Source organism: Typopeltis vanoorti, chromosome 8, assembly GCF_054136105.1.
Source record: "Typopeltis vanoorti isolate ZY-2024b chromosome 8, IOZ_Tvanoo_1.0, whole genome shotgun sequence".
Classification (NCBI taxonomy): Eukaryota; Metazoa; Arthropoda; class Arachnida; order Uropygi; family Thelyphonidae; genus Typopeltis; species Typopeltis vanoorti.
In genome coordinates this window covers 18,502,407-18,516,940 of record NC_143556.1, presented here as the reverse complement: position 1 = coordinate 18,516,940, position 14,534 = coordinate 18,502,407, and the positions used below count along the sequence as shown (strand labels likewise).

The 14,534-nt window shown below is 34.7% G+C and overlaps 1 protein-coding gene across 1 annotated transcript in view; it reads right to left on the bottom strand.

Moving 5' to 3' along the window:
- Window positions 1-14,534, bottom strand: part of LOC150103769 (uncharacterized) — a 230,117-nt gene that overhangs the window by 72,694 nt on the left and 142,889 nt on the right. The window contains 4 exon segments of the mRNA XM_090397146.1: window positions 4,715-4,868; window positions 9,526-9,727; window positions 11,620-11,848; window positions 12,086-12,241. Coding sequence (XP_090253272.1) covers window positions 4,715-4,868; window positions 9,526-9,727; window positions 11,620-11,848; window positions 12,086-12,241 — 741 coding nt within the window.

The following is a 14,534-nucleotide window of genomic DNA, read 5'->3' as shown; positions in this document are numbered from 1 at the left end:
GGACACGTGGTGTGAGAGTGTTGGACCTGGTTATTGGTTCAGAGGTTATATGCATAAGTAAGGTGTCCTCGTTACCTCCAGTTGGTGAAAGCGATCATGTGGTATTGACTTGGGAGGTTGCAAAATCTGTGGATTTTTCTATTAAGAAGGGGTATGTACGGAACTACAGGTTAGGCAATTATAACAAGCTTCGGAGTGAGCTTGCAGCCATCCCATGGCAGAACATATTGCAAGGGAAAGATGTTAGCAGTGCTTGGGATAAAATCAGCGGGTATCTGAGGAAAGCAATATCAGATTGTGTCCCCATGGTTAGGAGGTCAAACAAGGCAGGCATTAGATGGATGAGCAGTAGTATCAAGCTTGAACTGCAAAAAAAGAAAATGTTATGGAGAATTTACAAGGAGAAAGGCGATCAGGACACCCATGAGCAGTACAAGGCTCAAGCTAGGAAAGTTACCAGCATAGTAAGAAAAGCTAAATCAGATTATGAGAAGACCTTAGCCAAAGAGATCAAGGGTAATCCCAAAGAGTTCTTCCGCTATGTGGCAAGTAAGAGGAAGAATGACTTCGGAAGGATAACCTTAGTGGGTGCTGATGGTATTGAGGTGACAAAATCAGATGTAATAGTCGAGTTACTGAGTGATCACTTTTCAAAAGTCTATCACCCAAGTGAGGATATCTCTATACCTACAGCAATACCTAATGTGAGAATTGAAGCTAAAGAATCAGAGGTATTAAATATATTGCAAAACTTAAATGCAAACACTGCGGTAGGCTTAGATGGAATATCAGCTCGGGTGTTGCGTGAATGTGCAAATGAATTGTCAACCCCTCTCACCTGGATATTTAACTTAAGTTTGAACTCTGGTATGGTCTCCCTAGGGAGTGGAAGTTAGGCAAAGTGGTTCCTTTGCATAAGGGTGGCTCTAAAACTGCGGTATTGAATTACAGACCAATCACCATCTCAGGAGTAGTGGTAAAAGTATTGGAAAAGTTGGTTAAAGACAAAATTAAAGAATGGGTGGATCAGGATATGATACTCTATAGAGGCCAACATGGTTTTGTTAAAGGTAGATCCTGCCTTAGCAATCTATTAACTATTCATAATAGAATAACATCTGAGTTGGACAAAGGAACTGGCTACACAGTGGTACTTCTGGATTTTGCTAAGGCTTTTGACAGGATACCCCATAGAACACTGTTACGCAAATTGGAGCAGATGGGAATGGATATTAAATTGGTGATATGGATAGGAGAATGGCTCAGGGAGAGATACCATAAGGTGGTGTATGGAGGAGCCGAGTCCAGAATGAGGCAGGTGACCAGTGGTGTGCCTCAGGGCTCTGTGCTTGGGCCAATGTTGTTTAATTTGTATATAAATGATATAGGAAACGGCTTAAAGGGAGATATTCAGTTGTTTGCTGATGATGCAAAGTTGTGTAGTGCAATAAAAAATCAAGCTGATGTTGAAAGTTTGCAGGAGGATTTAAATAAGCTGGTAAAATGGGCAAAAGAAAATGGATATCAGTTCAATGTGGAAAAGTGTAAAGTCATGCATTTTGGGATTAAAAGATTACCAGCTGTGTACTACATCGATGGAAAGGTACTCCAAGAGATTGATGAGGCTAGGGACTTAGGGGTATTGGTAGATAGGGAGATGAAGTTCAGAGGACACATTGCTAAGGTGTCCAAGATTGCACATAGGATTACTTGGTTGTTGAGGAACACACTGACATCCAGAGATAAAGAGGTTATTATTCCCCTTTATAAAGCATTGATACTTCCACATTTGGATTACTGTGCTCAGGTCTGGTCACCTGGATTCCTTGGAGATGAGGAGGCTGTGGAGAGGGTTCAGAGAAGAGTGACCAAGTTGGTGAGTGATATAAAAAATGCTCCCTACATTGATAGATTGAGAGCTTGTGGATTGCAGAGATTGGTTGATAGGCGAAGAAGAGGGGATATGATAGAAACATTCAAATTACTAAAAGGTTTTTATAGGATTGATGCAGGGGAAATGTTTCAGCTGTGTGAAAGTGATGGAAGAACAAGAGGTCATCTCTGGAAATTAAAGAAGAGTGTGGTTAACAAAGGTGTCAGAACAAGGTTTTTTGCCTGGATGATGGTGAATGAGTGGAATTCATTGCCTGACTTAGTTGTGAGCTCTTCGTCTGTAAATGAATTCAAGAAGAGATATGACAGATATTGTTTTGCTAGTTTGGGTCTCCCGCGATGAGTCTACTGACTCCATGGAGATACCCGTAATAATAATAATAATAATAATAATAATAATAATAATCTTGCCAGGAACACTCAGTAGGGATATACCTCTGTAATTCTCACATTAAATTTTATTTCCCTTTTTATATATGGGTACTATATTCATCGAGAATTCGTCCCTCTCTCCAGGAGTTCTGAACTATGCAGTGCAACCACTGTAAGAATTTTATACCACCATACGTCAGCATTTCTGGTCGAATATCACCTACTCCTCCTGCCTTTCCACATTTCAAGCCTTTGATGGCTTTTTCTACTTCAAGTATGGATATGTATTCCTGACTGCATGTCTGGGCAGTGTTTTTTTATCACTGTGCAGTCATCACTGCTTGTTTCATTTAGCAAATTTTCAAAGTAATTACTCCATACTTCAAGGATATCTTTTTCTCCTGTTTTCATTTCACCTTTATCATCTCTAACTCCTTTTACAACACTCTTTCCTCCATTTCTAAGCTTCTTCAACAACCTCCAGAATATTTTGCCACCTTCTTGATATTTATTTTCTATGTTCTTGCCAAAGTCCTCCCATGACTTTTGTTTAGCTAGTTTTACACACTATTTAGCTTTCTTACATTTATCTCTGTATTGTCTAAGAGCACAAGCTGACTTATTTGCCAGGAACTTTTGATGTGCTTTCCTCTTTTCCTTCACTGCCTCTTTAACTTCCTGTGTCCACCATGGAGTTCTAATTTTTCTCTCCTTGCAAACAACTTCACCACATGCCTTTCTAGCTGAATCCATCAGGGTTTTCTTCACGGCTTTCCACTGAATCTCCAAGGTTTGGTTCCTGTTCTCAAACTCTTTCATTTTTCCTTCAATAATCTTTGTGTATTTTATTCTACAGTTCACATCTGAGAACTGCTCAACTTTTATTCGCTTTAAAACTTTCTTACATGTCATTCTTTTCAATATGAAATTCAATTTTATCCTGCTCAAGCTAAATAGTGATCACTTACAATTTCAAATCCTCTGTACACCCTGGTGTCCTGCACCAGGGAGAAAACATCACTATCAACAATAACATAGTCAATGAGACTTTTCTTATTCTTTGCCTCTTCTCTCTTTGTGAATTTGTGCACATTTTTATGTTGGAACATGGTGTTAGTAATATCCAGTCCAAGTCTTGAGCAGAAATCCAACAGGTATTTGCCATTATTATTAGCTTTGCTCTTTTCACCAAATTTTCCCAAAATATTTTTGTATGTCTGACAATCACATCCTACTCTGCTATTTAGATCCCCAACAAGGACCAACTTTTCCTTTTTCATTGTGTCAGTAGCTTTCTCTAGAGCCTCAAAAAATTCCTCCACTTCTACCTTAGTAGAACTTTCTGTGGGACCATAGGCACAAATAAGTCTCATTGTCCAGTTCCCCATTCTGATATTTGCCCAAATCACTCTACTTGACACTGCCTGCCATTCAAGAAGATTAGCCTCGTATTTAGTGTTGAATACTATGGCTACTCCTTCTTTTTCTCGATTGTCATTGCCTGAATATAACATTTTGTATTTATTGCTCAGAAAGATCTCACCAGTTTTTGTCTTTTTTGTTTCAGTCACCCCTATTATGTCGATCTGGTACTTATCTAATTCCTCAGCTAGCTCCATTTCTTTGCCATTCAGGCTTCTTATGTTGATAGCACCGATCTTTAACTCTGGTGATGTTGAGTTGGGGTGTGTTTTTAGATTTGTTCCAGTAGCTGACTTTTCGCTGCTCACCCTGGTTCCCTGGCAAAAACAATGGGGACCTTGTTTAATGGGCGACGCCCCAGCCGGCATGAAATTTTGTCATGTTGTACCATCATATTGTATTTTGGTTTAACCAATAGGAATACAATTTGTTTAGCTAAATCCCAAATTGCCAGCCCATCCTCGTTCATTCAGTATCCAGGTATATACCCAACAGAGTGCACCACGAGAAGGTGAGGATTGGACATTAGGTCAGAAGCCCTGGTCGGTTCTCCGCATTCCTTTAAAGGCTATGTGAAGGTCCCCTCTGAGTTATACAGCTTTGACCCTTATTGTTGGAAGTTCCTTTTTTTTTAATTATTACAAATATGCAACATCAAATATCCACTGATATGTATGTTTCTATACTTCAAAACAGTTAATATACAAAATAGTCAAAATAACGAAATAGTTATTATATGAGGAAATTGACATATTTTAATAAAATTTTTAATGAATTTAAGAAAAAGTTGTTTCTTGTATATTTATATGCATTTAACTGCTTTTTTTTTAACTATTTCAAATACAGACGACAAGGTTAACACATACTTTTTTAAATTTGAAATCCATTCTCTGTGGCTAAAAAAAGGTTGCAAATGCCTACTCTAAAGGGTAAAAAAGTATCACTATAGAAAGAAGAAATGTCTCAATAAAGAGTATTTTTGTAACTAAAAAGGGAATAAAATATATTGCACTAAAAAAATTCTCACCTTTTTCTGCTGCTGCATCTGAACAAGAAACCATTGAAATATCACACAGCATTCCAGTCCACCCTGGCTTACATGTACACCTATATGTGTTGTTGATCTGTTTACATGTAGCTCCATTCATACATGGACTAGTACTACACCAATCAACAAACGTCTGTAAAAAACATTTAATAATATAAACATATGTCATTAGAAATTATAATTAGATTTTCGACTTAAACAGAAGAGCATAAAGATAAAAATAATTAAGTACAAGAAGTTCACTTATTATAATACTGTTTTCAGCTATGAATCTACTACCCATTTAAACTGTTACTTGCCATATCATTAATTGCATATTATGGATTTAAACTGGCATAAAGACATCTCTCATATTTTCGCCATTAAGTATAGAGGAGCTATAAATCCCTTTTCATTTCATATTTAGTTTTATTTCTAAAAAAATAAATTTTGAATGCAAACTTGGTAACAAAATTTTCATTTAAACTATTACTTTACATCTTCTGACAAGCAGTTCTGATTTTATTATGGAATCTTCTATTGACAAAAGGTATATGATATGGCAAATATAAACAAATCATTCCAAATGTCAACATTTGATATTTGGGATGTTTTATCTAATGGAATTATCTCCTTTCTGCAAACTGCTTTTTTGTGTGTTTCATAACAATGCAAAATGCACCTAAAATGTAGATGTTTTATCCATTACCTAAGGATATCCTTTTTAATTTGTTGTAAAACAGATTAGAACCAATTTAAAATCAATATTGGTTTTTTTTAAAAAAAAAACTGCATCTTAAATAATTTTTTGTCACTTTTAGCATACTAGTGGCAGTTTGTAGTAATTTGTATAAGAAATTCAAATTCTAAACCTTACATAGTAGGTCTCGACCAATATCAAAAGTAAATAAGTTATTAACAAAGTTATCAACTTGACTATTAACATTTTAACTTTTGCTTTCTTTTTTTGATTTATTTTGTAAGTGCTGTTTTAGCTCAATATTATTATTATTATTGCATGGACATTTCCATGGAATCTAAAGACTCATCATGGGATGAGAAACTTTAAAATCTTCAATAAAAAATCTTAACCTAAAAGATTCAGACATCATGGTCAGTTTTGATATTTACCAAAGCGGCATTGACAGAACTACCTTTTTAAGCAACATTTGATCGCCACTGACACATTGAATTATTCAAATTCACATTAAAGATACCAAGAAATTATATACTTGGTTTTAATCCTTTACCCAAGGAAGCAAAACAATATTTTGCACATGAAATATATTCATGCCTGAGTATATAGAGGTTAATGACTTCACATCACTTGCCTTAGGATCTATCCCATACTGCAAAGCACACACACCCTTTCGGACATGTAAAATGCTATGCATAATGAGAAGGGCCACTACCCAGACCAGTTTTGATCTTTATTGAGGTCTCATTAGTAGGAGACAGACCCAGTAGAGATATCAAGGTTGAAGTAATGCAGAAGTCATAAATATCTCAAAAACCAGTAGCATATATCTACAGGGTCTGGCTCCCACTGATGAGACCTCAATAAAGGTCAAAACCAGTCAGGGGTAGTGACCCTTCTCATTATGCATAGCATTTTACACATCCGAAAGGGTATGTACTTTGCATTATGGGATACATAAGGTGTCACTTGCCTTGTGCAGTCATTAACCTCTATATACAAGTAGCTCAGGCACAGTGGCAGCTCGTACATAAGCACAGCGACACTACAGCACCCCCAAGGAAAATATGAAAAAATTAAATTTTGTTTGTGTTTATAAATAATAACAATGCTTACAACATTATATAAATGCAATACAACATGTTGAGATTACAGCTTATGTTTCGACATTGATCGAATAGTTAATAATTGGAATTGTTTGATTAACGCTTTAGATTACGAAACAAGTGCATTACGATCTAATGCAGTGTCGGAATTATCAAGCTCGGCCAATTGCAGCTAGACTCGCCAATATTCGTTTGCGCTTGTGATTGCACGTTACAAGTGATTCTGTCGCTTACAGATAAATTGTATGCTTGCACGCATTATTTCTGTGAGATACGAAACTTTTATTATTGGTGTTTGTTCGTGGTGATGGTGAAATATTTTTAATAAAGCAATTTTTTAATATGTAAATTTATTTATTAATAAATTGGTTACTGATTAGGAAAAAAAATAATTTTTTTAAAATTTTGCATATGCAGCATCCCCACTTAAAATTTTCACTGGCCGCCACTGCTCAGGCATGAATATATTTAACACACGAATCATTGTTTTGCTTCCTTAGGTAAAGGATTAAAATCAAATATATAATTTCTTGGTGTCTTTAACGTATAATAGAACCAAGATAAAAAACTTTCAACAATATTTAAATATATTTGGGTTATTTTGGGTTAATTGGATTTTTTTTGGGGGGGGGGGGGGGTATTAAAAAATATACAATACATTCCAGGATGTGAATTGCACATCCTGGAATGTATTGTGTAAAGTTCCCTGCAGCTGCAACACTTAAGCCCACTTAGGACATATAGGTGGATCTATGAATGTTCTCTTTAAAGACATAAACACTACATTTATGTTCAAATCCTATGTATAACAAGTCAGAACTGGCAAACTATTCATGAAGCATTCCATTAACCTCAACAAGTATGAAGGCTGCATTAATTTGCAAAGATTTGAGATACAGTCAATTCTAAAAATCACATTTAGCATGTCTTCTTTGTTCTTTATCTAGCCACTAGAGGGTGCCTTGATAGGACATTAGTTCCTTTTCGATTACAATTTGAATTATTTCTACAACAAATCTAATTGAGTGTCATATGTTTTACCATAGTTGTAATTTGTACTCTGAAAATGCTGGTTAGAAATCGAGAAAAGATATTAGTTCAATAAAAGAATTAGGTATAATAATGTAACAGGGGCAAATTCTCTATTCTTGCTATGCAAGCTCATTAATTGAGAAAGAAGTAATATTTATTTTTTAATAAATGCATGCATTTATAAGCATTCCATTTAGGTTTTATTTTTGTAGACAGAAGATATCTTAAGACGTCTTAATAATTGAGCTTTGTGTTGTGTATTGAAGGCCGATGCTTGCTCATCTAGTCAAAGCTACTTTGGCTTGCTCGGTTGTAGGAGCTTCCAAGACCTCGCTGAAGCACTGTGATTTCATGCCCGCACATAGCTATTTCTGCTCCCTTCACGTCGTCATAAACACAAGGCCATACGCAGTCAAAGTAGCTCTAGCCAGTGAGCTTCGGCCAGCATTTACAAGTGTGTGTGTTGCTTGGGATAATTAAGTTATGACCAACTTTTTATGATGATGTTATTAACCAGTTCATAAAGAAGAACCGTAGGGTAGAATTTGTACTCGAGTAGCTAAATTGAAAAAGATAGACTATCATTTGTAAAATAAATGTATTTGTATGATTAAATGTACATAAATTTCTAAATATATTGTTTTAAATGGTCAGTAATTCATTATTCCGCTAATCAGACTTCACTCACACCTCTCACTCCCTGAATGATAACAAGAGCAAGCATGAATTTCAAGACCAGCGATCGCCCCTGTAATGTAATAGTGAATAGAATTATTACTGTAGAAGAATCTTATTCTTCAGCTTCATTCCCACTCAAGTGGAGTCACTACAACAGATCAATCTCCTCCATTCAGTTCTTTATAAGGTCATGTTCTCCTCTATTTCAAGTTCTTGAAAATCTCCTCTCAAGCTGTCTACTCATCATTGTTGAGGTCTCCCCTTACTTCTTTCTGGTGAGTTAATCTCTGTCACTCTCCTTCCCAGCATAACATGACCAAGCCGCCTCAAGCATTGATTCTGTAATCTTTCCATATAGTGGGGTTACCTTCACTGTAATCCAGTCAGTGAGTTTTGATCTTGTTATATCACTTGCAAGTCTCAACATTCTCATTTCAGTTATTATATCCATTTTCATCTTCCATCTCTTGGTCATCAGTGTTAGTCCTACTACTATTTTGTAGATCTTTCCTTTTAACTTGCTAAACACTTTTGCATCATACAAGATACCTGACATCTTTTCCAATTTATCTGCACTGATTATATCATTACTGTAGAAGAGTGTGATTACAAAATACATATTTTTATGAGATTATTACTCAGATTATTTCTTGACCATGGTTAAAAACAAGAGGGTGAAGATAGATCCACTTTCAGATAAAAGATGGAACTCCTATGCAGAGTTTCCTAAGGGCAAGAGATCCATGAGTTCTGATTTTATTAAGGAATAACAGGACATTAGTTCATTCAGGACTAATGTCCTGAATAAAAATTAATTCATAATTCATAAAAATTAATTCAGGACATTAATTTTTAAAGGAAGTTTTTAGCCTTACCTCCACATATGCTGTGAGTAAATAATAAAAATTCAATAAAAAGAAATGTGTCAACAACAGTAATAATTTGGTGTGCTACCATCATTGCTATACATAAAATGCATATCATCATATGCATAACAACAAAGGGGTCAAGTGTGAGTAGTGGTATATATGCATCTTACTCTGTTACTTATAACCAAATATTTCTTACTGAGTTTTCGCATCTTCACTGCATTTTTATCCATTATAAATTTGAGGATGCGAACTGTTTTCAATTTAGAAAGGGATAGAGGTTGAATATAATTCTTATATATTAAACACAATATGCAAGAAAAATAATATTTAGAAAATAATACTGTGGTTGTCTATAATCATGTGATAACAATTATCAAATTTATAGTAATCATTTCCTTCATGCAAGAGCTTTGTTAATTTTAATACCTCACATCGTGGTCCAGTATATCCGAATGGGCAGTGGCAGGTGAAATAACCAACATGGTTGATACATGTAGCCCCATTGAGACATGGTTGAGAATCACATTCATTTATATGAAACTGGCAATTGGAACCTGTATAGCCTGGCGCACACTGGCATGTATAATTGTTAATCCCATCAATGCAATTTCCTCCATTCATGCAAGAGCTGGTTTTAAAAAAATATTAAATAAAAATAATTAATATGGAAAAAAATCATTATTCAAAACTCATTAAAAAAAAAAAAGTCCTATAATAACTTAGAAAGAAATATTATTTCAAGGGTGGTATTTCAAATTATTACTCCCTGTTGTTTAAATGAAATCCAGAAATTAAATTTGTCTATCTTCCGAAGATTGATTTACTATGCGCTAAGGAAAGTTAAAAATTTCCAAATATCATCTCCCTTCAAAAAAGGCATTAAGTTAAGTGTGTGTGAAAGTGAGAGAGAGAGAGAGAGAGAGAGAGAGAGAATACTCTTGTGGTGGTAGGAAATAGTATGGCATATTGGCATTTTATCAACAGAGACACAGGGATTGGACACATTTAGAATTTTGTAATATTGAGTAATTTTCTATACATTCACATTAGTATTCACACAAGCTTAGTTATTTAATGAAATATACATTTTTAACCATGTCTTATTGCTAAGACATTTGCTATATAAAATGTTTATTAAAAATTATCATATACATTTTACTTTTTTAATATATTTATACAATAAATTTATGCTTAATAAACTGTTATACACTAAATTTTCTGTTCTTATTCTGAAAACATTTTTACACACTATGAAGTATCAGTAAATATTTTTTTAGTTTCTTTTCATATTCATTCTTTTAAGTTTCAAGTTTCCATGCCAGCAAAGAATAAGTACCAGCACCTATTGTTTTACCAAAAAAAAAAAAAAAAAGCACTGTATGTGTGTCTGTGTGTGTATAAAGCCATTGTGAGACCTGTGAAAATGGTGTTTGTTTTCAAATGCCATTTTCACAGGACAGCCTGGAGAAAGATCATTCTGAGTTTAATTCTAGCTACTAACCACAATAACTTTTCTTGAGCCTAATTTTATGGAATGATAAGTATTTAGCATTTTATGACCTACAAATGGTTTCCCTTAATGAGTTCTTGACTACTATGAAGGTACCCACATATAATAATAATAAAATGAATCTACTGCAAATCTTCAGGACTCAAACTAAACTGCATAACTGCTGTAGCATGTTGTATAAAAATCAGCAATAAAAAGATGATAACAATGAAAATAGGCACACAGAAAATATCAAACTGCATTAGATAACAGAATAACAAAAGTTGCTATGCTGAGGATCCAGGTATGGGGTAAGATTAGACATATGCATGATAGTGTTCGAACCAATTTTAACTTATGGATCTGAAAAGTTGGGTTAGAAATAAAATAGTTAACAGAAGACAAAAGATGATAGATATAAACGTTCTGAGAAAATTAACAGAATGAATAAATAGCGTAAATGGAAAAATCATGATAAAAATTATTATGTCAAGGTTCATTCTAATATCTCAGCTTTCAAAAATGAATGAACAGAGCTAACCTTAGATCTAAGGTAGCATAGGCAAAACAGTTGTCTGTTGCCAAGTAAAAGATCCAGAGGAAGTTCAAAATCTAGGAAGATTGGTGCAGCTAGTAGTACTTTAGAAAATCAAAATAAGATCTGACAATATTGGATCGAACAATATTGAATAATGGATTAATTTAGAAGAAAGAAAACATTGATACAAAGTAAACTTAATATGTAGTATTACCAGAGAATGGCCATGTCTGAACTCACCCTTGAAAATACATCAGGAAGAATTGTGACAATGAGTTCCACTATTCTGACTGAACACATTTCCGAACAATAGTACCACTCTGAGAACTACAGACCAGTTCTTGTATATGGTTGGCCGATTCATAATTTCGCTTTTCTGTACGTTCAGATGAAGAACTTAACTAGTGTCCCCCCCCCTTTATATATCAATATGTATGTACATGTATTGACACACATATCTCTAAACACAATGATTTAAATTAAAGTAACAAACCTTGATGTGCAGTCCTCATCATTTGTCTGGCAGTTTGTGCCACTGAAGCCAAGGGGACATGTACAAGTATAACTGTTAACATAATCATTACAGGTGGCACCGTTCTGGCAAGGATTGCTGGCACATTCATTAATATCATGTTCACAGTGTTTTCCACCAAAACCATCAACACATAAACAAGTATATTCTCCAACCCCATCCAAGCAGGTACCGCCATTCTGACATGGAACTAAATGTCAAATAAACAACAGTATAATAATTAGATAAATCCCAATGAAAAATGCAGGCATATTTGATTGTATTTTCTAAAGCATAATCTACTGAATACAATATAATGCAATAAAATATAATAGTTTTATTATATATGTTATAGTTCAGTTTGTATAATATATTTTCCATTCAAAATCACAAGAAATCAAATTTAAATATATATTATATATATATATATGAGAAACAATATGCTTACATGATGCACAGTCATCTGTGTTGATCAGACAATCTCTACCCTCATAGCCTTTAGAACATATACAATTATAAGAACCATTAGTGTTGATGCAAGTAGCACCATTACGACAGGGCGAAGAAATAGTGCATTCATCAATATCTTCATCACAAAGGCGGCCTAATAAAAAATAAAATCTCTAATCAAGTTAATATGAAAAAGTTTAATAGATTAACTAAACTGAAGAGTTTGACAAATAAACATTTTTATATTAATTATTTTATGTTATTCAAGTATGGAAAAGAATGGAACTGAATATTGAAAATATGGAATTTGATACTGTATTTCTTTTTTTTTTTAAATCAGCTAACGCCTTTTTATTCCCGTATACGGGGAGTAGGCGAGGCCATTTAGCCCTATCTAACTTTTGGAGACTGAGTGGGCAGTTCAATCTCCACTGGTACCAATCAGAGATGGATGGCCCAAGGCTATCACTAATTAAGCAGTACACAGTGAAGAGAGACGGCTCAAATGTGCCGCCATCTCGTGGTCCCTAACCCTAACACAATATATTTAATGTCTTCTACAGTCGATTTTCTTGAGTTTATGGGACGAAAAACCCAAGTTTCCAGGAGGAAAAACCCGCTTGCCCATGCCAGAGATCGACTAACTCGGGAACCAGTCGAAAAAAGGCTTAGAAAAATTTCCTCTAGTCGGCGACTAGACTCGAAATCAAATCTTCCTTCGTGCGGCCAAGTGCCATGTGTGCAAACGGCACATCCACTGAGCTACACAGGCTCACTGTATTTCTTAATATAGCAAAAAACATTTCATTTAGGATGGTCTTAATGAAAAGTCAATTTTTGTTATTTAGCACCATATGTAAAGAGGGGTTCAAAAGAAGATAAACCTACTTCTTTAATAGCTCGAGGTTGTAGTTATTGTGGAACACTTTGTGAAAATGCTGTTCCAAAGAAGAGAGACGATGAAATGAAAGAGGAAAAGAAGAAGCAGGTTGAGTGAGTTTGCAGAGTATGAAGAGTATGTTGGGTAATCTTGCTTAGTGAAAAGTGCAGGATTGATGGATTCCAGTAATGTTGTAAAGAACACTCATGAAGTACCTACAAAAAAAAAAAAAAAAAAAAAAATCCAAGGAAGAAACAAACCATCTGTGAATAACAAATGACGTGCATGTGTATAAGTGAATGAGAGAGAGAGAGAGAGAGAGAGAGAGAGAGAGAGAGAAGGAGATAGGATGGAGAAAGGTCACTGATCAGCTTTTCTCTAAGATTGGTTGGGCAGATTGGAGATCTGTACAGAGTTAGGAGATAAACAGGCAAAAAGCAGCCTGTTTTGACCTGGAAAGGATGCCAAATATTTTAGAGGCTGAGGAAACTACCGACATAATGAGTTTGTGCCAGGGAAGGCTAATAAAAAATGTTGACTGTTACTGCACTAAGCTGCAAAATAATAATTGTTACTTATGAAAAAATACTGTTGCAGCATAAAAAAAAAAGTTGATTTTGGGATAACTGCACCTTAACAATATTACTATACAAAAACTAATATGCAGTGGATAAATAATATTTAGAATAGTAATCCCTGACATTTTTAGAAAAAAATGTCAGGGATTACTATTCTAAATTCCAAAAAAAACATTACATTTTTTCTGTACATTTTTTAGGAAAAAGAGGTTCCCTTTAGAAAAACAGAACCAGTCAGAGAACAACACATTGACAGATATAACAGACTATTAAAGTAGGATTAACTGTGCCATTCATTTCCAAAATTAGATTTATAAAAAAAAAATTTAAAAAAATCAAGTTACATGGCCAGAACAGACCACTAGGCATTATTTCAATAAAAGGAAGACAAGAGGGATATATAATTCTAGTAGCAAGACTTATACGTTGGTTAGACATAACTGGTAATTAGTTTACGGAATTAACAACGTATATAAAGTATATTAATTAAAGGTAACTTTAATGAATAACTTCTATATTTCGGCAATGTCACATTGCCATCTTCAGGAACATAAAGATATGGTATGTGCACTCAGGAACTAACACAAAGCAAATGAGGAAGAAAGCAAGAAACTAATATTGTTCCTAAAGTCCTAATGGTGCCCTCTTGCGGGCTAATTTGGTAGTCTTGGCAGTTGGGCTGAAGTTCTCATAATGAAAGTCTCCCAAATTTGGGGCAGTTTCATGCACCCAAATTTGTTGAGGTTAGGAACGTTTTTTAGAGCTGCTGAAGATTCTTTGAAAATACGAAAGATTATTCAAAGAATCTTCAGCGGCTCTAAAAAACGTTCCTAACCTCAACAATGGGTGCATGAAACTGCCCCAAATTTGGGAGACTTTCATTATGAGAACTTCAGCCCAACTGCCAAGACTACCAAATTAGCCTGCAAGAGGGCACCATTAGGACTTTAGGAACAATATTAGTTTCTTGCTTTCTTCCTCATTTGCTT